Below are 22,435 nucleotides of genomic sequence, written 5' to 3' on the forward strand. Positions count from 1 at the left end.
TACTGCTGGGCCACCAGCAAGTGCCAGCTCTAATATGATATCCTGACAACGAGGAAAATGGGAACAATTTGACCTAAGAGCAGGTTATCCTACCTCACCAGCTAACGATAAGACAAAATCAGAAGACTTGTCACCTTTTGGTTGGTCCAAAAGTGAAAATTGCGATTTACAGATGTTTGGCTGCTAGAACCATGACTGGACTGTATGTATCTTGGGAAAGCGCTAATCTAGGGTTTGAATTACGACCTGCACAACAACCATGATCCCCAGTTCCAAAGGTCTGGTTGAGACCATTGCAATTGAAAGGGGCTTCTGGAAACACAATGAAAGAGCTATCCTAGGTTCCATCCTAGGATCAGTGCAAAGATCAAGACCATCAACCACAGAAGATGGATTAAAATGACACTGGGAACAGAACTTCTAGAACCACAAAGAAAGACTTCATCATAAGTCCCACTCCTGGACCTGTGCAGATACTGAGATCTCTAGATATAGAGGTCTGATTTTATCACCCAGGATGGAGCAGAATTCTTCCAAACACCATGAAAGCACCAAGGGGAGAGTAAATGAACCTGAACGGAGTCTATAGTTAATCCCATGACAATATACTCCAAGGGTGGAGAAACCCCATATCTTTTAGGCCAAGTGAATTCTTTTTCGAATGACCCCAATAGTTACTGTGCCAGTGCAGGAGGGAAACAAAGGCAAAAAGCACAAGACATTTTTTATTTTTTCTATATTATTTTTATATACTTTTTTAAAATTATTTTTCATTTTTATTTACCTATTTACTTCTTGTCGATTTCTTTGTTTTGGTGTGGTTATTGAAGTTGTCCCCATTTATATTTATATTTTTTCTTTCTTTTCTTTCTATGTCACCTGCTTTTTTATTCCAAGACCATGGCTTTTTTTTTATAGAGCATTTTTTTACACCACCCATCACCAGTGCAACATTCCCATCACCAATGTCCCAAGTCTCCCTCCTCCCCACCCGACCCCCGCCTGTACTCTAAACAGGTTCTCAATTTCCCTCATACATTCTCATTATTAGGACAGTTCAAAATGTAGTTATTTATCCAACTAAACTCATCACTCTTTGTGATGAGCTTCCTGAGGTGAGCTGGAACTTCCAGCTCTTTTCTCTTTTGTGTCTGAAAGTTATTATTGCAAGAATGTCTTTCATTTTTCTTAAAACCCATAAATGAGTGAGACCATTCTGCGTTTTTCTCTCTCTCTCTGACTTATTTCACTCAGCATAATAGATTCCGTGTACATCCATGTATAGGAAAATTTCATGACTTCATCTCTCCTGACAGCTGCATAATATTCCATTGTGTATATGTACCACAGTTTCTTTAGCCATTCGTCTGTTGAAGGGCATCTTGGTTGTTTCCAGAGTCTTGCTATGGTAAATAGTGCTGCAATGAATATAGGTGTAAGGAAGGGGTTTTTGTATTGTATTTTTGTTTTCCTAGGGTATATTCCTAGGAGTGGTATAGCTGGATCGTATGGGAGCTCGATTTCCAGTTTTTGGAGGCATCTCCATATCGCTTTCCATAAAGGTTGAACTAGACGGCATTCCCACCAGCAGTGGATAAGAGTTCCTTTCTCCCCACATCCCCGCCAACACTGTTTATTCTCATTGTTTGTGATGTGTGCCATTCTCTGTGGTGTGAGGTGGTATCTCATCGTTGTTTTGATTTGCATCTCCCTGATGATTAGTGATGTGGAGCACTTTTTCATGTGTCTTTTAGCCATCTGTATTTCTTCTTTGTCAAAGTGTCTGTTCATTTCTTCTCCCCATTTTTTGATGGGATTAGATGTTTTTTTCTTGTAAAGTTCTGTCAGTGCCTTGTATATTTTGGAGATTAGCCCCTTATCTGATGGGTATTGGGTGAATAGTTTCTCCCACTCAGTGGGTGGCTCTTGTATCTTGGGCACTATTTCCTTTGAGGTGCAGAAGCTTCTCAGCTTAATATATTCCCATCTGTTAATTTCTGCTTTCACTTGCTTGGAGAGTGCAGTTTCTTCCTTGAAGATGCCTTTAGCCTCAATGTCCTGGAGTGTTTTACCTACGTATTGTTCTATATATCTTATGGTTTTGGGTCTGATATCGAGGTCTTTAATCCATTTGGATTTTACCTTCGTACATGATGTTAGCTGGGAGTCTAAGTTCAATTTTTTGCAAGTGGCTACCCAGTTGTGCCAACACCACTTGTTGAAGAGGCTTTCTTAGTTCCATTTAGGATTTTTTGCTCCTTTATCAAAAATTAGATGATTGTATGTCTGGGGAACATTCTCTGAGTATTCAAGCTTATTCCACTGATCTGAGGGCCTGTCCTTATTCCAATACCATGCTGTTTTGATAACTATTGCTTTGTAGTAAAGTTTAAAGTTGGGGAAAGTAATTCCTCCCATATTCTTTTTCCCAATGATTGCTTTAGCTATTCGGGGGTGTTTATTGTTCCAAATAAATTTCAAAAGTGCCTGGTCCACTTCTTTGAAGAATGTCATGGGTATCTTTAGGGGGATCGCATTAAATCTGTACAGTGCTTTGGGGAGTATTGCCATTTTAATGATGTTAATCCTGCCAATCCATGAGCAGGGTATGTGCTTCCATTTCCACGTGTCCTCTCTTATTTCTTGGAGCAGAGTTTTATAGTTTTCTTTGTATAGGTCCTTCACATTTTTAGTCAAGTTGATTCCAAGATATTTGAGTTTGTGTGACACTATAGTGAATGGAGTTGTTTTCTTAATGTCCATTTCTTCCTTATTAGTATTGGTGTATAGAAAGGCCATTGATTTTTGTGTGTTAATTTTGTAGCCTGCCACCTTGCTATATGAGTCTATTGTTTCTAGAAGCTTTTTGGTAGAGTCTTTGGGGTTTTCTAAGTAGAGTATCATGTCATCTGCAAACAATGAGAGCTTGACTTCTTCCTTTCCTATCTGGATTCCCTTGATATCCTTTTCTTGCCTAATCGCTATAGCGAGTACTTCCAGTGCTATGTTGAATAGGAGTGGTGAGAGAGGACAGCCTTGTCTTGTGCCAGAATTTAGAGGAAAGGCTTTCAGTTTTTCTCCATTGAGGACAATATTTGCCTCTGGCTTGTGGTAGATGGCCTTAACTATATTGAGAAAGGTTCCTTCCATTCCCATCTTGCTGAGAGTTTTGATCAAGAATGGGTGTTGGACCTTGTCAAATGCTTTCTCTGCGTCGATTGATATGATCATGTGATTTTTATTATTCTTGCTGTTGATGTTGTGTATTATGTTGATAGATTTACGGATGTTAAACCAGCCTTGCATTCCTGGAATGAAACCTACTTGATCGTAGTGGATGATCTTCTTAATGAGGCATTGAATCCTATTTGCCAGGATTTTGTTGAAGATCTTTGCATCTGCATTCATCAGCGATATTGGTCTGTAATTTTCTTTTTTCGTAGCATCTCTGTCTGGTTTAGGTATCAAGGTAATGTTGGCTTCATAAAAGCTATTTGGAAGTTTTCCTGTTTTTTCAATTTCATGAAAGAGTCTTGCCAGGATTGGTAGTAGTTCCTCTTGAAAGGTTTGAAAGAATTCATTAGTAAATCCATCTGGGCCTGGGCTTTTGTTTTTGGGCAGACATTTGATTACTTTCTTAATTTCCTCAATAGTAATGGGTGTGTTTAGATATGCTTCATCCTCTTCATTCAATCGTGGAAGATTATAAGATTATAAGATTCCAAAAATTTATCCATTTCTTCCAGATTTTCATTTTTAGTGGCATAGAGTTTCTCAAAGTAGTTTCTGATTACCCTTTGAATCTCTACCATATCAGTAGTGATCTCTCCTTTTTCATTCCTAATACGAGTTATCATGTTTCTCTCTCTTTCTTTCTTTGTTAGTTTTGCCAGTGGTCTATCAATCTTGTTTATTTTTTCAAAGAACCAACTTCTGCTTTCGTTGATCTTTTGGATGGTTTTTTGGTTTCCACTTCATTGATTTCTGCTCTCAGCTTTGTTATTTCCTTCTGCCTCCCTATTTTTGGATCCTTTTGTTGAGCACTTTCTAATTCTATGAGCTGCGTCATTAAGCTATTCAGGTATGCCCCTTCTTCTTTCCTGATGTGTGCTTGCAAAGCTATAAATTTTCCTCTCAGTACTGCTTTTGCTGTGTCCCATAGGTTCTGATAATTTGTGTCTCCATTGTCATTTGTTTTCAGGAAGGTTTTGATTTCCTCTTTGATTTCATCTCGGACCCACTGATTATTCAGTATGAGGCTATTTAACTTCCAGGTGTTAAAATTTTTCTTCTGTGTCCCTTTGTAGTTTATATATAATTTCAGGGCTTTGTGGTCAGCAAAGGCAGCATGCAAAATTTCTATCCTCTTGATATTATGGAGGTATGTTTTCTGTGCTAACATGTAGTCTATCCTAGAGAATGTCCCATGTACATTAGAGAAAAATGTGTATCCAGGCTTCTGGGGGTGGAGTGTCCTGTATATATCTACTAGGCCTCTTTCTTCCATTTCTCTCCTCAGGTCTAGTATATTCTTGTTGGGTTTCAGTCTGGTTGACCTGTCTAGTGTTGACAATGCCGTGTTGAGGTCTCCCACAATTATTGTGTTGTTATTGATATTATTTTTCAGATTTGTCAACAGTTGTATTAAATATTTTGCTGGCCCCTCATTCGGTGCATATATGTTTAGGAGGGTGATTTCTTCCTGCTGTACATATCCCTTGATTAATACAAAATGTCCATCTTTGTCCCTTACAACTTTCCTAAGTATAAAGTTTGCATCATCTGATATTAGTATGGCCACTCCTGCTTTTTTTGGGTGTTGTTTGCGTGGATGATTTTCCTCCAGCCTTTTATTTTGAGTCTATGTTTGTTCTGACTATTCAGGTGCGTTTCTTGTAGGCAGCAGAAGGTTGGATTGAGTTTTTTGATCCATTTAGCCACTCTGTGTCTCTTAACTGGTGCATTTAGTCCATTGACATTGAGAGAAAGAATTGTCCTGGGAGTTAGTGCCATCTTTATATTAAAGTTTGGTGTGTCTGTTGGTAAGCCTTGTCTTAAAGTATGCCGTTCAGTTTTTCTTTTAAGAATGGTTTTGAGTCTGTGAAGTTTTTGAGCTGTTGTTTGTGAAACTATGTATTGTTCCTTCAAACCTGAAAGTGAGTTTTGCTGGGTGCAGTATTCTAGGCGAAGCATTTATTTCATTGAGTTTTGTCACTATGTCCCACCACTGCCTTATGGCCTTGAGTGTTTCTGGTGACAGGTCTGCAGTAAATCTCAAGGATGTTCCCTTGAATGTAATTTCTCTTTTCGATCTTGCTGCTTTCAGAATTCTGTCTCTATCTATGGGATTCGTCATTGTGACTAGGATGTGTCTTGGGGTGTTTTTTCTGGGGTCTCTTTTAGTTGGCACTCTTCGGGCATGCAGGATTTGATCACATGTATTCATTAGCTCTGGTAGTTTCTCTTTAATGATGTTCTTGACTGTTGATTCTTCCTGGAGATTTTCTTCCTGAGTCTCTGGGACTCCAATGATTCTTAAGTTGTTTCTGTTGAGCTTATCATAGACTTCTATTTTCATCTGTTCCCATTCTTTGAGTAATTTTTCCATTGTTTGATCATTTGCTTTGAGGCTTTTTTCCAATTTCTTCTGCTGTATGTAATTGTTATGTATCTCATCTTCCAGTGTACTGATTCTATCCTCAGCTGCTGTTAACCTGTGGGAAATCTCAAGCATGTTTTTCTTCAATTCATCTACTGAGTTTTTCAGACCTGTTATTTGATCTGAAATTTCTGTTTGGAGTTTTCTCATTTCTATCTTCATATTCTCCTGATTCTTTTTAGTTTTCTCTTCTATACTTTGTTTGAGTTCTTTGAACATGTTCCATATTGCAACTCTAAACTCCTTATCTGAGAGACTGACTAGGTGGTTGGTCATGTTCAAGTCATCAGAGTTGCCATCTTCATTCTCTATGTCTGGCACTGGCCCGTGTTGTTTCCCCATTGTCACACTAGTACTGCGTGTTTTTCTACGTGTTGTGATTGTATTCATCGGCTAAATGATGTGCACCGTCGCGAAGGGGAGCGGAGCAACCATGCTCCTCTGGCTTCTCCCTTTCTGGGCGTGTCGACTCACCTCCACGGAAGGCTCACAGGAAGGCAGGCTGGCAGATGAGCCGCACCCAGGATGAAATCAGGCCAAAAATGCAGGACAGCAGAGTAGAGAAGCAGAAGGGTGCTGGCATCTGAGATCCAGCGAAGTTCAGTGGCTCCTCCCTTTCTGGGCGTGTCGACTCACCTCCACGGAAGGCTCACGGGAAGGCAGGCTTCCCCGAAGGCTCACAGGAAGGCAGGCTGGCTGATGAGCCGCATCAAGGGTGAAATCAGGCCGAAAATGCAGGACAGCAGAGTAGAGAGGCAGAAGGGTGCTGGCATCTGAGATCCAGCGAAGTTCAGTCTTTTTTTGTGGTGCTTATCATTGTTATTGTTGGAGTGGTCACTGGATATTTGACACTTCTTTTTGTACTGTTGGGGTGTTTCACCTTATTTTTCTCCTTCATTTCTCAAACCAATGATGAGAGCCTCTAGAAGGATTCTGCCCATTTTTGGCATAAGTAGACTTTTACCACAGTTTATTACTTTACTCATCTTCAAACAAAACCATATATCTTGAACTATCTAGTCCTGCCTCACAGTTACAGGGGGAAATGGGGAGGCACCAAGACCAAACAGGTGCAAGACTACAAAGTAGTAAACTAGGTACAGAGGGGACCACATATTCTAGCAGCCCAGGGGTGAGGGAGGAGGATATGGGAGGTAGGAGGAAAAGGGAGGTATAAGGAGGACAAATCGCTGACGGGAATCCCCCTGATTTTATGTAAATATGTACCTAAAATATCATTGTCAACAATATATAAGCCACTATGAACAAAATAAAAATTATATTAAAAATGCTCCTGGATTAGGGACCTTTTGGGACACCAGGGATTGAACCCAGATTCATCCTGGGTCAGCCACATGCAAGGCAAACACCCTAGTGCTGTGCTATCACTCCGCCCCAGCCCAATCAACTAATTCTAACATTTTATATTTGGGTTGATTTTAGATGGTGGACCACAAGTTCCAATAGTGACATTTCAGAAATTTGCTTTTGGAATGGAATATCCAAAAAAGTATGAGATGGTAAGTGTTGCAAGTTCCAATTCAATGTTATGATTGTGCTGGGTGGATACTCAATGCTGCAAGCACATAGTATTTATAAATTGGACCCTTTGGTACAACCATTTGACGTCCATAATAATCTTTGCACTGCAGAGTATGCTGAGCACTCATTAGATGTCTGGGTTTTCTTATGGTCCCCTAAGCCCATGAGGATAAATTTCTGAGAGCAGAGTCAAGAATAAACTCTTGAGCGCCACTGTGTGCGGCCCAAAAGCAAAAAAGAAAAAACAAAAAATGAACATGGAGAAATTAAAGGGAGAGAAAGTAACTGAACTAATTCTCTGCTGTTTCACAGAGAAACAGCCAGACCCAGTTGGATGGAGCTGATCCTGTGCTGCAGGCCGCAATCTGGGGGAAATCATCCTGCCCATACCCCAATGGGAGTGAAGAATCAGGGGGCATCTGTTGCGAAGTGGACCAGAGTGAAGAGAGATTTCTTATGCCAGAACCAGTGACCACTGTGCAAAACTCCCCTGAATCTGCTCTGCCCAGTCCCTGGACTCAGACCCCCACAGTGGGATCATTCTGGGAAATGCGATCAACAGTGTTTGCTCTGAGCCCCTCACAGTCTCAGGCTAACCAGAAAATCACCTGTAGAGTGAAGCCACCTGAATGTAAGCAATGTGGGGGGGACTATGTGTGTGCCCTGCACCTTGAAGTTTCCTCAGACACCCTCAGTACAAAGGATATCCCTGAGGGTCTGCAGGGTGGATATGCCCTCAGTCAGCCTTCATGCCAGAGAGACACTAAGGAAGTCCAGAAACGAAAGAAGCAAAATACATATCAGGAGTGTGGGAAGGTAATTTCTCAATCCTCATATCTTAATAGGCACAAGAGAATTCATACATGTCAGGAATTCATATCAGGAATTCATGTCAGAATTCATACATGTCAGGAGTGTGGGAAGACTTTCACTTTATCCTCATACCTTAATAGTCTCAAGAGAACTCATACCGGAGAGAAACCTTATACATGTCATGAGTGTGGGAAGCCCTTCACTCGTTCCACTCACCTTAATAGTCACAAGAAAATTCATACCGGAGAGAAACCTTATACATGTCAGGAGTGTGGGAAGGCCTTCACTCACTCCTCAGACCTTAATAGTCACAAGAAAATTCATACTGGAGAGAAACCTTATACATGTCAGAAGTGTGGGAAGGCCTTCACTCGATCCTCAGACCTTAATAGTCACAAGAAAATTCATACTGGAGAGAAACCTTATACATGTCAGGAGTGTGGGAAGTCCTTCACTCAATCCTCAAACCTTTCTAGTCACAAGAAAATTCATACTGGAGAGAAACCTTATACATGTCAGGAGTGTGGGAAGGCCTTCACTCAATCCTCAGGTCTTTATATGCACAAGAAAATTCATACTGGAGAGAAATCTTATACATGTCAAGAGTGTGGGAAGGCCTTCACTCGATCCTCAGACCTTAATAGTCACAAGAAAATTCATACTGGAGAGAAACCATATACCTGTCAAGAGTGTGGGAAGGCCTTCACTCACTCCTCAGACCTTAATAGTCACAAGAAAATTCATACTGGAGAGAAACCTTATACATGTCAGAAGTGTGGGAAGGCCTTCACTCGATCCTCAGACCTTAATAGTCACAAGAAAATTCATACTGGAGAGAAACCTTATACATGTCAGGAGTGTGGGAAGTCCTTCACTCAATCCTCAAACCTTTCTAGTCACAAGAAAATTCATACTGGAGAGAAACCTTATACATGTCAGGAGTGTGGGAAGGCCTTCACTCAATCCTCAGGTCTTTATATGCACAAGAAAATTCATACTGGAGAGAAATCTTATACATGTCAAGGGTGTGGGAAGGCCTTCACTCGATCCTCAGACCTTAATAGTCACAAGAAAATTCATACTGGAGAGAAACCTTATACCTGTCAAGAGTGTGGGAAGGCCTTCACTCACTCCTCAGACCTTAATAGTCACAAGAAAATTCATACTGGAGAGAAACCTTATACATGTCAGGAGTGTGGGAAGGCCTTCACTCGATCCTCAGACCTTAATAGGCACAAGAAAATTCATACTGGAGAGAAACCTTATACATGTCAGAAGTGTGGGAAGGCCTTCACTCGATCCTCAGACCTTAATAGGCACAAGAAAATTCATACTGGAGAGAAACCTTATACATGTTAGGAGTGTGTGAAGTCCTTCACTCAATCCTCAAACCTTTCTAGTCACAAGAAAATTCATACTGGAGAGAAACCTTATAGATGTCAGGAGTGTGGGAAGGCCTTCTTTTAATCCACTCACCTTAGTCGTCACAAGAAAATTCATACTGGAGAGAAACCATATACATGTCCGGAGTGAGAGAAGGCCTTCACTCAATTCTCATGTCTTTTTATTCACAAGAGAATTATATTGGAAATTAGTCTCATGCATGTCAAGAGTGTGGGAAGTCCTTCACTCTATCCTCACACCTTAATAGTCACAAGAAAATTCATACAGGAGAGAAACCTTAGACATGTCAGGAGTGTGAGAAGGCCTTCACTCAATCTTCAGATCTTTATATTCACAGGAGAATTCATACTGGATAGAAGCCTTTTCCATGTCAGTAGAGTGGGAGAGCCTTTTGTGTATTCTCGGATCTCTAAGAATAAAGGAATTTATACTGGAGAGAAGCCTTATAAATGCCTGGAGTATAGGAAGGTTTTTTTCTTGATCCAAAAGCCATTATTTTCCCAAGAATATTTAAACTAGAGAGAAGTCTTTTACATGTCAGTGTGGTGAGGTCTCCTATAATTCTCTAGACCTCACTATGCACAAAATATTTCATACCTGAATAAATCTTAATACATAGGGGCCGGGTAGGTGGCGCTGGAGGTAAGGTGTCTGCCTTGCGAGCGCTAGCCAAGGAAGGACCGCGGTTCGATCCCCCGGCGTCCCATATGGTCCCCCCAAGCCAGGGGCGATTTCTGAGCACATAGCCAGGAGTAACCCCTGAGCGTCAAACGGGTGTGGCCCAAAAACCAAAAAAAAAAAAAAAAAAAGAAAGAAAGAAAATCTTAATACATAACAGGAGTGTGGGAAGGCCTTAAACCGAACTTCAATCATTAGTAGACAAGATATTTTATACAGGAGAGAAACCTTATATGTCAGGAGTGTGAGCAGACCTTAACTCTATTATCAATTCTTCTCACATGAATATTCATCCTGGAGACAAGCCTTGAACATGTCAGTATGTAAGGCATTTTGTTGATCTGCAGACTTCTCTAACAACAAAAGATTGTATAATTGAGAAAGGGCTTGTATCTGTTAAGTGTGGGAGGGCCTTCACTATTTTTAAGACTTATAAGCAATGGAATATTAAAATAAGGAAAAGTTTTAAATGTACTTGATGTTTTGGAACGTCTTTACTTATTTCCCAGACATTATCATACAACAAAATTCATACTAGATACAAATTCTCTCTGTGTGTGTGTATATATATATGTATATATATAGATAGATATCTGTATAGATATCTGTATATATATGGATTGTGGGAAGGTCTTCATTCTTCAAGATTCACAGCCATTTAAATATCCATTGTAGTCAGAAACCTTATACAAGTAAGAACTGTGTGAAGAGTTTCAGTTGATCTTCAAGCCTTACTAGGCACTAAATTATTCATAATGAAGAGGAATCTTTTGCATGTAAGGAGTGTGGGAAAGCCTTTGAATCTCCCTCATACCTTAGGAGTGATAGCAGAATTCATTCTGGAGAGGCACCTCAGGTGTCCGAAGTGCTGGAAGATCTTTAATTCCTCAGATTGTCACATATATTAAAATTATATATGATGTATCAGAACATAGTTAAACAGGGATGGTGTTTTTTCCTTCCACGCCCCTGCACCAGTCAGATTACTGTCATTCTTTCAGATTCCCCCAAACTTGCCAACCTGAAGTGACCACACAGTACCCAAACGTGTGGCTCAAAAAAGAAATAAAAATGAATATAAACCGGGAATAGGGGCAAGATTTTATTTCTGAATGTTTTCTCTGCAGAAGAATCTGCATTATGAAGAGAAAGTAGCATGTACAGTGTATGTGGGAAGGTCATTGTTGATCTATAAACCTTGCTTTACATAGGATGGCCATGCTGCAGAAAAGCTGCCTAAACATAAGTAATTTAGGAAGCTTTAAGTTATCAGTGCTTTATAATACATACTCAGAGAGTGCCATAATGCCCTGTTGCAGTCAACTCAGATTTGATCTACACCCGCATGCAGGACCAGGAGTGACTCCTGAGGTCATCAACAGAGTAAGTCCTCAGCACTGAGATATGTGTTCCAAAAATAATTTCCAAAATACATATGGGTTATAAGCCTTAATAAGAAGGTAAGGTATTTTGGGAGACCTTTGCTCAGAGTTCAGACTTTAGTAGTTACAGAAACCCTCACACATGTACTGTATTGGGGAAAACCCTTTGACATTTGCTCAACAATCCACCTAGAACAGTGGTCGGCAACCTTTTTTCTACTTAGCCCAATCTCGCTAAAACCACGATTGGAATTTATTTTGAGAGCCACATTTTTAAAACATAAAATACATAGGATAGTACACTGTTTTTAGTTTCAATAAGTTTTTATTGAGAATATTCTGCATACAAGTATCCCCACAGAAACCCGCGGCTTGCCGACCACTGACCTAGGAGGGTTTAGAAGCCCTACAGGTGATATGCTTGTGGCAAGCTTTCACTCAGCCTCACACCTAATTGTATGGCTCACATCCCCCTGAGTGAAACAACTTTATTATCCACATTGGGGTCTGAACAAAAGCACCCTTTGTCTTATTGTTTGAGAGGTATCTAGAGGCCTACATAATATTTCCCATTTGTATTTATTCTTTGTTTTTTGTCTTTGGGTCACACCTGGCAGTGCTCAGGGGTTACTGCTGGCTCTAGGTTCAGATATTGCCCGACAGGCTTGGGGGACCATATGGGATGCTGGGATTCGAACCACCATCCTTCTGTATGAAAGGCAAACACCTTACCTCCATGCTATCTCTCCAGACCCCTGTATCTGTTCTTTCTGCCTGCTTTTCCCCTCCCTCCTTTTACGGGAGGGACACTATCAAAAAATTCTAGCTGAGGAAGAGAGGACGAAGCCTTTTGCTGCAGACTTGCCTGCTCCTGATTGGGAGCAACTGGATAGTAGGTCAATGGCCTTGTATTTGATGTTCTTGCCTCGTTTGGCCCTCCTGTATGTGGACTATTACTACAGACAAGTGCCTTCCCCATTGTCCAATTGCTCTGGCCCCAGCACAATGCAAAGAGGAAAATTGAAAATCTCTTTTTTTTAGACTTCCTGCCCACATGATTGTTTTTGATTATTTGGGGCAGTACATAAGATGATGTTCAAGTGTGCCTCCTGGGTAAATTCAGTTTTATCACTCATCAGGGGTGCGAGTGTTAGAAACAGGGTCAGTGCCTGTGAGCAAACTGCTCTCCCCATTGTCCTTGGTTTTAGCCTTACTGAGATATTTTCAGTGGTTGCCACATAATTCTTCTAGCTCACTGAAGCATTTTTCTTGTGACGCAGAACAGAAATCCACAAGGGGTTACTCCTGCTCTGATCTCTGAAATCAATCCTGGCAGGCTCCAGGGACCACATGCAATGTAAGAGATCAAACCACCAAGTGGCCAATAGCAAGGAAAATGTCCTATCTACTGTGCTATAATAGTTCTGGCCCAACTCTACATTATCTCATCACGGAGTGTCTTGGCTTTGATCTGCTTCTGGTCCTCATTACAAACAGGGCCAGCACCCCAAAAAAGCAACCTAGAGACTCACCTGTAATGAGAACTCTTTTGTATTAAAATGTTTCTGGGTTCTCGAAACTATTGTGTGGTGCTTGTCTTTATTTCTGTAGGGCTCACTGAATATTTGATTTAATATTTCTTTTTGTATTGATGTGGTGTTTCAATTACCTTTTTTATTTCCTCACTCAAACTGAGGTTGAAAACCTCTAGAATGACTCTGCCATTTTCAGCTTATTTGATTTATTTTTTATTTTATTTTTTTCTGATTTTTTACTCCATGCTATTGCTATTTTTTTCTTATTTTTACTCCATTCTATTTGAGAGCTCCACCTCTCAAATAGAGGGGGAAACAAGGGAGGGTACCAGGACCAATAGGATATATGATCACTAATTGTAAGCTAGAAAAAGAGGGACCACCGACTCTAGCAGCCCGGGGGGTAATGGTGGGGGATATGGTTGTAGTAAGGGAATGGGGATGTGGGAGGACAAATTTGGTGATGGGTATTCCCCTGATTCAATGTTAAATGTGTACCTAAAATACTACTGTGAAAATATGTAAGCCATTATGATCAAAATAAAAATTAATGAAAAAAAAGGAAAAAATGTTTCTGGGTTCTAGTTTCCTCTTTAAGGAAAACTCTGAAACATTTCGTGAAAATAATGTAAATACCTGTGTCTACTTCAGAGGGTCCATTATCCGCAATACAGGGTAATGGATGGAAAATGGGTAACAGCAATCTGCCAAATATGATCTCACATAACCCCCTGGGATTATGGTCCTTGGTTCCAGGCTGAACAGTACTGTACAATAAGCAGTTCTTGAGGAAGAGGTTGGCTGGCATCACTGGTATGAAACTGCTTCACATTAGAATGCAAGGTGCCTTGTTCCTCCTCTAGGGAGGTGAAAACCCTGGTCAGGAGTCTGTATTATCTCTACCATGTGCCCTGGATGGGTGATTAGTACAGAAGACAAAACAGAGTAGAAGTGATGACTGCATCTGTGGGAGCAGATCTTTAAGGAGTATATCTGAAGGCAATGTGCCAGAGGGGATTAAAGTTGTTAGCTATATACTGTGAATCAGTAATAATCTTAAGGAAAAAAGGCTCACTCTAAACCAGCAACTTCACCTGTTGAGCAGAAATGATAAGGAGTGAGTGGGTTTAGACACCTCAGTATCAACTCCCCAATTTCCCACATTCCCATGAGAGAACCCATCTAGAATATATGTAGGGCCACTGAGTTCCACCTATGACTATGTCCAAGACAGAGAGCTGGTAAGTTTCAGAAACTCCCAGTTTCCTGTTCTGATGGTGAATGTCACTGGAGCCACAAGAATGGCTAATTGCAGAAGTACTGGCAATGGGACAACTCTGGAACCAAGATAAGGCCAAATTAATAGGATTGGTGTAGTGTCAAATCCTTTTTACACTTCAGATTCATTTGTTCAATATGTAGCTTCCTATCAGATCTACATATGGGGTGATGTCTTAAAGGGAGAGGTATTTTGTCATAGCCCACTAAGGGTAATTCTCTTGTTTTATTATCACAGTACAGTATGGTCACTATTCAAGAGAATCATACCGAGGGCCTGAGCGATGACACAGCATAGTTCCTTACAAAGAGCTGATTCACAATGAACCCAAGTTTGATTCCCGGCTTTCATACAGTCCCCAAACCAATCAGGACTGATTTCTGAGTGCTGACCTAGGAAAAAATCCCGAGCATCCCTGTCAACATGATCTTCCAAGAAGCGTATGGTTGATCCGAGACTGCTAAGTGTGGCCCTAATGAAAGCATGACAAGAAATGAAGTCACAGCCAGAGTGATCTCACTGCAAGAAGGGTTCTGTCATCATTTTTTCATATGATCCAAGGCTGCCAGGAATAATTCTGAGCATAGAGCCAGGAGGAATCCCAGAGTGCCACAGGGATTTCTCATAAAACAATTATAGCCAAAGAACTTAAATCATTTATAAACTTTTCAGAGGAGTCCAGGATGGCTCTCCCCTATGGCATGCAGGAGCCGGTAGGTTTTCAGCATCACTTCTGTGTAGAATGTCCTCTCTGAGATGTGTCTAAGCATGGCCACTACTCCAGGATGAAGCTCAGGCCCACATTGAGAATAATCACTGTGTTGAAAACCAGTATACAGGAGATGCCAGGTTCCAAATGCACCCTAATCCCTGACTGAGAATAGACTCTTCAGGGTTCTAGATGGTATTAGTGTCTCTTCCCTCTGCCTTTGCAAGGAACCAGCTGCAACAAACTTTTCCACATGCATCGCCTGGGGAGAAAGCTCTAACCTGATTCTAGGTAAGTCAGATCACCTACCATGTGAACTCTACTATATGGGTTCTTAGAGGTGGAGCATTGTTAAAAGATGTCCCAGGGCCTGTCCCCACCACCACTTGGTGTACTGAACACATCCAGAGCATGGAGCTAGGAGGTCAGAAAGCAACAGCATTTGGGTAGTTGCATTGCAGGTAGCCCACCAAGTTTTGATTCCTGCTATCCCATAAGGTTCCCCCAGCCTTTGGAGTACAGAGCAAGAAATAACACCTGAGAGATACTGGGTGTGGCCCAAAATTTAAAAATTCAACTCAGGTGTGGCATGAAAATTAGACTTTGACCAGGATAAGAGTGGTGAGAAGGAAAATCTGGGATCCTGTGAGTGACTCAAACCTGTGCTTGGACTTATCAGTGCTCCAAGTTTACCCCCAAATAAATCCCTCCTGGAGGATATAAAAATGGCGCTAGAGGTAAGGTGTCTGCCTTGCAAGTGCTAGTGTAGGATGGACCACGGTTCGATCCCCTGGTGTCCCATATGGTCCCCCCAAGCCAGGGGCGATTTCTGAGTGCATAGCCAGGAGTAACCCCTGAGCGTCACCGGGTGTGGCCCAAAAACAAAACAAAAAAAAGTGTAATCCTCATCTATTTAACCTAACAGTCTCTGTCTGTCTAGGACACTGTTACCTCCAGTATTTGGAATCACTTATCCAACCAGAAAAAATATTTCACCTTCCAAGCCTGGCAGTGCCTGATCACTTCTAGAGCCTGGCCTTTCACACCTCTGGCCAGTTGTGCTGTGACATCATGGAATCCTGGGCTTTGAAGCGCCAAAGGTCTGCCTTTGAGTGGATTGGGAGGATTGATGGGGTGTCCCCGTGGGTGCTGGAGACTGAGAAAGAGGCGAACCAGGCTGGATGGGGCATCCCAAGGCGCTTGGATGCAGCCTGTAACTCTGCTCTCTGTCCTGAAGCTCCAGCCCAGAAATTTCGGGATTTTTCTCTAGATTCATGGCCAGGGGCCACCCTAGGGGACTCAGGCTGATCTTGGCTCCTGCAGGCTGTCTCCGGGGACGATGTGGGATGCTGGGGAATTGAACCATGTTCGTCCGGGTTCGGCAGCGTGCAAGGCAAATCTCAGGGCACCATTTGCTAGTAGGGCAGCAGAGGGTTTGTCCCGTTTAAGTCCCTGTTGCAGAGCTCATCTGGGCCTTGTGCAAGGGTCAGTGCTGCTGCTGGCCTGCAAGGGAGTGCTGTTGTGCAGGGCAACTTTCCCAGAGAGCTTCTGTTCTTATCTTTCAGTGGCTTTGTGGGGCCTGAGAGAAAGTGGGGCTCAGGGCTGCAGCTTCATCCTTTGGATTTTGAGGCCAGGGCTTGCACTGCTAGCACCCTAGCTGAACCCATTCATTCAGCACTTCAGACTTATTTCTTTTTTTTGAGGGGGGACTTCAAATCCTGCGACACTTGGATTATTCTTGGCACTGCTGCCAGGAACCTCGGGCCAGTGCAAAGAAAATCTCTTATCTTTTGAGCTATTGCTCCTGACCCAGGTCCTTTGCTTTATTTGATATTTTGGGGGGTGGGGGGCCCACACCTATTGGTGCTCAGGAGTTACTCCTGGTAGCGCACTCAAAATCGCTCCTGGCAGGCTTAGGGGACCTATGGGATGCCTGGAATCGAACCTGAGTCCATCCTGGTTTGGCTGTGTGCAAAGCAAATGCCCTACTGCTGTGCTATCTCTCCAGAGATATTAAACTGAGAAGCTTCTGCACCTCAAAAGAAATAGCTCCCAGTTTACAAGATCCCCCCACTGAGTTGGAGAAACTACTTCACCCAATACCCATCAGACAAGGGGCTAATCTCCAAAATATACAAGGCACTGACAGAAATTTACAAGAAAAAAACATCTAATCCCATCAAAAACTGGGGAGAAGAAATGGACAGACACTTTGACAAAGAAGAAATACAAATGGCCAAAAGACACATGAAAAAAATGCTCCACATCACTAATCATCAGGGAGATGCAAATCAAAACAACTATGAGGTACCACCTCACACCCCAGAGATTGGCACACATCACAAAGAATGAAAACAAGCAGTGCTGGCGGGGATGTGGAGAGAAAGGAACTCTTATCCACTGCTGGTGGGAATGCCGTCTAGTTCAACCTTTATGGAAAGCAATATGGAGATTCCTCCAAAAACTGGAAATCGAGCTCCCATACGACCTAGCTATACCACTCCTAGGAATATACCCTAGGAACATAAAAATACAATACAAAAATCCCTTCCTTACACCTATATTCATTGCAGCACTATTTGCCATAGAAAGACTCTGGAAACAGCCAAGAAACCCTTCCAACAGATGAATGGCTAAAGAAACTGTGGTATATATACACAATGGAATATTATGCAGCTTTCAGGAGAGATGAACTCATTAAATTTTTTATACCTGGATTTACATGGAATCTATTATGCTGAGTGAAATAAGTCACAGAGAGAAAGAGAGAAAGAAGCAGAATGGTCTCACTCATCTATGGGTTTTAAGAAAAATGAAAGACATTCTTGCAATAATAACTTTGAGACACAAAAGAAAAAAGAGCTGGAATTTACAGCTTACCTCAGGAAGCTCACCACAATCAGGGATGAATTTAGTTAGAGAAATAACTACATTTTGAACTATCCTAATAATAAGAATGTATGAGGGAAATAGAAAGCCTATCTAGAGTACAGGCAGGGGTTGGGTGGGGATGAGGGAGATTTGGGACATTGGTGATGGGAATGTTGCACTGGTGATGGGTGGTGTTCTGTACATGACTGAAACCCAAACACAATCATGTATGTAGTAAAGTTGTTTAAATAAAATTTTTTAAATGTGCATTATATAAAAAGCATGTATCATATAGTTAATACCATCCACTGAGTTCAGAGACAGGAGGAGATGCAGAACACCAATAGATATGTCCACAGCCATGTTCAAATATTGCTCCCACCCTTCAGGACCATTCACCGAGCCCCATTTTGAACCGCTTGTCTTATGTAGGAGTCTCCAGCAATGTGTACTGTGATGTCACCAGTCTGGGGATATGTCTCCTAAATCAGAAGCACCAAAGGGCCACCATTCTGTGTAGAGCGAGGGTTGTTGGGGGGTCCCCACGGGCACATGGGGGTCCGAAGGAATGATTTTCTTTCTGGCATCCTACGGGCCACTGTGAGTGCCACTTAGCTCCAAGATCTTCTCCAGATGATCAACAGGAAGGCCCTGGGAAGGTTTGGTTGTAGTGTTCCCTGAAGGGGCTAGACCAATGGTCCACAACCTTTTTTTTTTTTCAACTGAGCCAAATCTTGGCAAAAGCACAATTGAAATTTATTTTGAGAGCCACATTTTTTTTTGGTTTTTGGGTAACAGCCAGCAGTGCTCAGGGGTTACTCCTGGCTCTATGCTCAGAAATGGCTCCTGGCAGGCTCAGGGGATCATATGGGATTCCGGGATTCAAACCACCAGCCTTCTGCATGTGAGACAAACACCTCACCCCATGCTATCTCTCGGCCCCGAGAAGCACATTTTTTGGGGGGCCACACCCAGCGGTGTTCAGGGGTTACTCCTGGCTGTCTGCTCAGAAATAGCTCCTGGCAGGCACGGGGGACCATATGGGACACCGGGATTCGAACCAACCACCTTTGGTCCTGAATAGGCTGCTTGCAAGGCAAACACAGCTGTGTTATCTCTCCGGGCCCCCGAGAGCCACATTTTTAAAACCAAAAATACATAGTATGGTACACTGTTTTAGTTTAATAAGTTTTTATTGAGAATATTCTGTATGCAAGTATCCACATAGTTCGGGAGGATACAAATAACACAACTAATAAAACAAAAACTTTAGAACGACAATATTTAAAAATAATGTTAAATTCCGTAAAATTTGTCTTACAGTGTACAGAACATTACATACTTATAATGACTGACAAAGTCACAAAACTAATATGAACATTGGCCTTGCATTTCCTTGGATAGTTTGAGTAAGTCAGGTTTGTATGTCGTTTTTAATTTTAGGCACGATTTCAGGTTCTCATCAATGAGACAATATCTCATTTATGTCTCTTATCTGTTGATAAGATTCATGCTTGAAAATGATTGTTTGCATAAATATGTAGACCCAAACAAGGAAAGAACAGCAAATGCTAGCTTTTTTTTTGTTGATTAGATGAGTCAGGAATACTATTCCTGATCTAAAATCAACATATTTTCCTTCTCCAAGTCTTTCAAAGCAGACCACTTGTGCTGTGAACTAAGTTCACATTTGTGTTACTCCAAACTTTCTAAATTAGCACAAAGACGTTCAAATTCCGAGCTCCACAGTTCTCTGTTTTTTAAATCCAGCAATTGCATTTCAAAGTTGCCAATGTTGATATTAAAGGGAGAAAAAATGAATTCCGTTACAGTGGCATCCAGAGGTTGTATTTAACAGGCCAATGTTGCTTTGCTGTTTTTGAAATCCTGAAACCTCTTGAAAAAAGCTTGCCTCATATTTAAAAGTGCTGTTTTAAAATAGGTTATGACAATATCAGAATTATTTTCTTGGTGATGTTTCAACAGGCTTGGAAAGTGAATCAAAGTTTCTCTGTCAAAATCTTGAGCAAAAACAGATCATTTGTTTTCAAACGAAATAACTTCTAACATCGAAAACATTGTGTTTCGTTTCCCCTATAGTTTCTGTAAGCTGATTTAGATGTGAAGTAACATGCCCCATGAAATATAGTTTTTGAATCCACTGATCATTTGTTAATTCTGGATAGTGAACACCCCTCTCAAGGAAAAATGCTTTGATTTCTAATAATAAGGAAGCAAAACATTTCAAAATGTTTCCTCTTGATAACCAAAATGTGCTGAAAATTTGAAACCCTACAATATGGAGATGAAACAGGTAAAAGGGAAAAACCTTTTAACAATCTTTAAAAGCAATAACAGTGTTCCTGAGAAAAGTAGTGATTTCACTGAAAGGAAAAAAATCTATTGACACTTTAGTGTGTGCTGCAAGAAACCAAAATAAAATACACACTAAAACAAAAACGGCACTTTGTTAAAGGCATATGATATCATATCATAAAGGAATTATGATAGAGTGCCTGAAACAGTTTAAAAATAATTTTTCTTTCAGCATATTTGTTACAAAATTATTCATCCTTGAGTTTCAATCAGAGGCATAATTTTAATAAAAGCTGAGTAAAATAATATTTTGGGGGGGTCACATCAGGCGGTGCTCAGGGATCACTCCCTCCTCTATGATCAGAAATCGCTCCTGGCAGGCTCAGGAGATTCGAACCACCGTCCCCTCTGCCTGCAAGGCCAACGCCCTACCTCCATACTATCTCTCTGGCCCCAGAGTTCAATACTTTGGGAAAAGGAGTAGCTGCAGCCCAGCTCAGGATGTCCCTTTAAGAGGTCGGCGGCAGTTAGCTGTGATGTCATCTAGCCCGCAGCGTCTTTTGCGTCCCGTTCCCGGTTCGGTCCCTTGAGCTGCCTTCTCTGCTGATCGGGCCCGGCCGGGTCCCCGTGGGGTGGGGTCTGGAGGGACGATCGGCCGCTCTGAGCGCATGGAGCCCCGGTCACAGCCAGGTGAGCGGCGGGGGCGTCCCGGCAAATTGGGGGAGGCGGTGGCGCCCAGAGGTAGAGCGGGGAGGTTGGATTTGTTCCTGTGATGATCCGGATCGTCTCCTTAGAGAGAAGAGGCCGAGAAAGAGGCGAGTGGTGGTGGGGGTGGGGGTGGGGGTGAGGGATCGGCCGGCCAAGATGCTTGTCTAGGCAAGTGGGCGAGCGGGGTTCAGTCCCGACACCCCACGATGGTCGAGATGCGGGAGGCCACGGGGAAGCGGGCGGTTAAGGGGAACACGAGCCCAGGCGGGAAATTTCAGACACGACCGGGGGAAGAAAGAACAGCCCGAGTGATGCTGGAGAGGCCCCTGGTGGCTCCTAGGAACTGGGGGAAGAGGCGGCGGCCCTAGAGGGAATCTGCAGCTCCCCCCTTCACTCTCTCCAGATCTGACTCCTGGGGAGTGATGGGGGATCCAGGACTCCAGCTGTGCAGGGAAGTCTGGCTTGGCAGACACTTCTGACTGCTGAGCTCTGGCCAGCCCTGATTATGGCAAGATGTGGCTCCATATCCAAGAAAGAGCTCCCCTGATACACTTTCCACTAGGAATGTTTGAAACTGGAGGTCTGAGGGAGATGCTGCCACCCTGGCCCCAGGCCTTTGTTCCAAGAAGGCTTTTCTAGGTGTTCTCCGAACCTCCCCCCCCACCCCGCCCCTAGGCTTTCCAATTTGGTTAACTGTCCTGTTGCTAGGATGGTTGCCAGGAGCAGGGTGGGGGTAGTTGAAGGTCTTCAACATTCAGCCCCTGGCCCCCATTCCTGCTCTAAGAGGGCAAGGGTGCAGACTTCTTTTGGCCTGCAGTGGCCTCAGGTCCTTGTGTTCCCAAACCCTTTGTTTTCAGTGGATCTCAAGATTTGATTGGGTTACACCCAGCAGTGCTAAAGAGAATACTCCTGGCTCTGTGCTCAGAAATCATTCCTGGCAGGCTTGGGGACCATATTGGATGCCGGTATTCGAACCACTGTCCTTTTGCAGGCAAAGCAAATGCCCTGCCTCCATGCTATCTCTCCTGCCCCTACTATGACACTTTTTTTTCTGGATGGGTTGCTCTGTAGTACAACTGGATCCTTGCACAACACTGACCCATCATTGGTCCCTGACACTGTATAGGGTTCCCTATGCCCTGCAGGACTGATTTCTGAATACTGAGTCAGGAAAAACCCTCTGAGCACCTCAGGGCCCAAAAATAAATTGAAGAAAATTTTGAAGTAGAGAAAATTCTTTCATGTGGGTGACATGGAAAGGCCTACATTGTCTTCTTACACCTTATTCATAAGAATGTTCATATTGAATAAAAATGATGTATGGTTTTTGGGGAAGGTCTGATCTTCACCTCTGACACCATACTATTCCTAGAAGAAATCGTGTTGCAGATGGGTCTTATGAAAGACTGATAATTAATTAATGAATTAATTAAATTTCTTACTTCCTTTAATTCCACAAAGCCAGTGATTAGTCCTACATTGCATAAATATCTGTGCTAGCAGTGTGTGAGGGGAAACCATATGGCAGATTGGCAGCAC

The 22,435-nt window shown here is 42.3% G+C and overlaps 1 protein-coding gene across 1 annotated transcript; it reads left to right on the top strand.

Annotated features, from left to right (window-relative positions):
* The first annotated feature begins 7,099 nt into the window (after positions 1–7,099).
* LOC126000700 (uncharacterized) lies at positions 7,100–21,264 on the top strand. Its single transcript, XM_049767852.1, has 3 exons — positions 7,100–7,179; positions 7,514–8,017; positions 20,983–21,264. The coding sequence occupies exons 1-3, from the start codon at positions 7,153–7,155 to the stop codon at positions 21,262–21,264; spliced, it is 813 nt and encodes a 270-aa protein (XP_049623809.1). The 5' UTR covers positions 7,100–7,152.
* Positions 21,265–22,435: the final 1,171 nt, after the last annotated feature.

The sequence above is a fragment of the Suncus etruscus genome, unplaced genomic scaffold, assembly GCF_024139225.1.
Source record: "Suncus etruscus isolate mSunEtr1 unplaced genomic scaffold, mSunEtr1.pri.cur scaffold_146_ctg1, whole genome shotgun sequence".
In the NCBI taxonomy this organism is placed as follows: Eukaryota; Metazoa; Chordata; class Mammalia; order Eulipotyphla; family Soricidae; genus Suncus; species Suncus etruscus.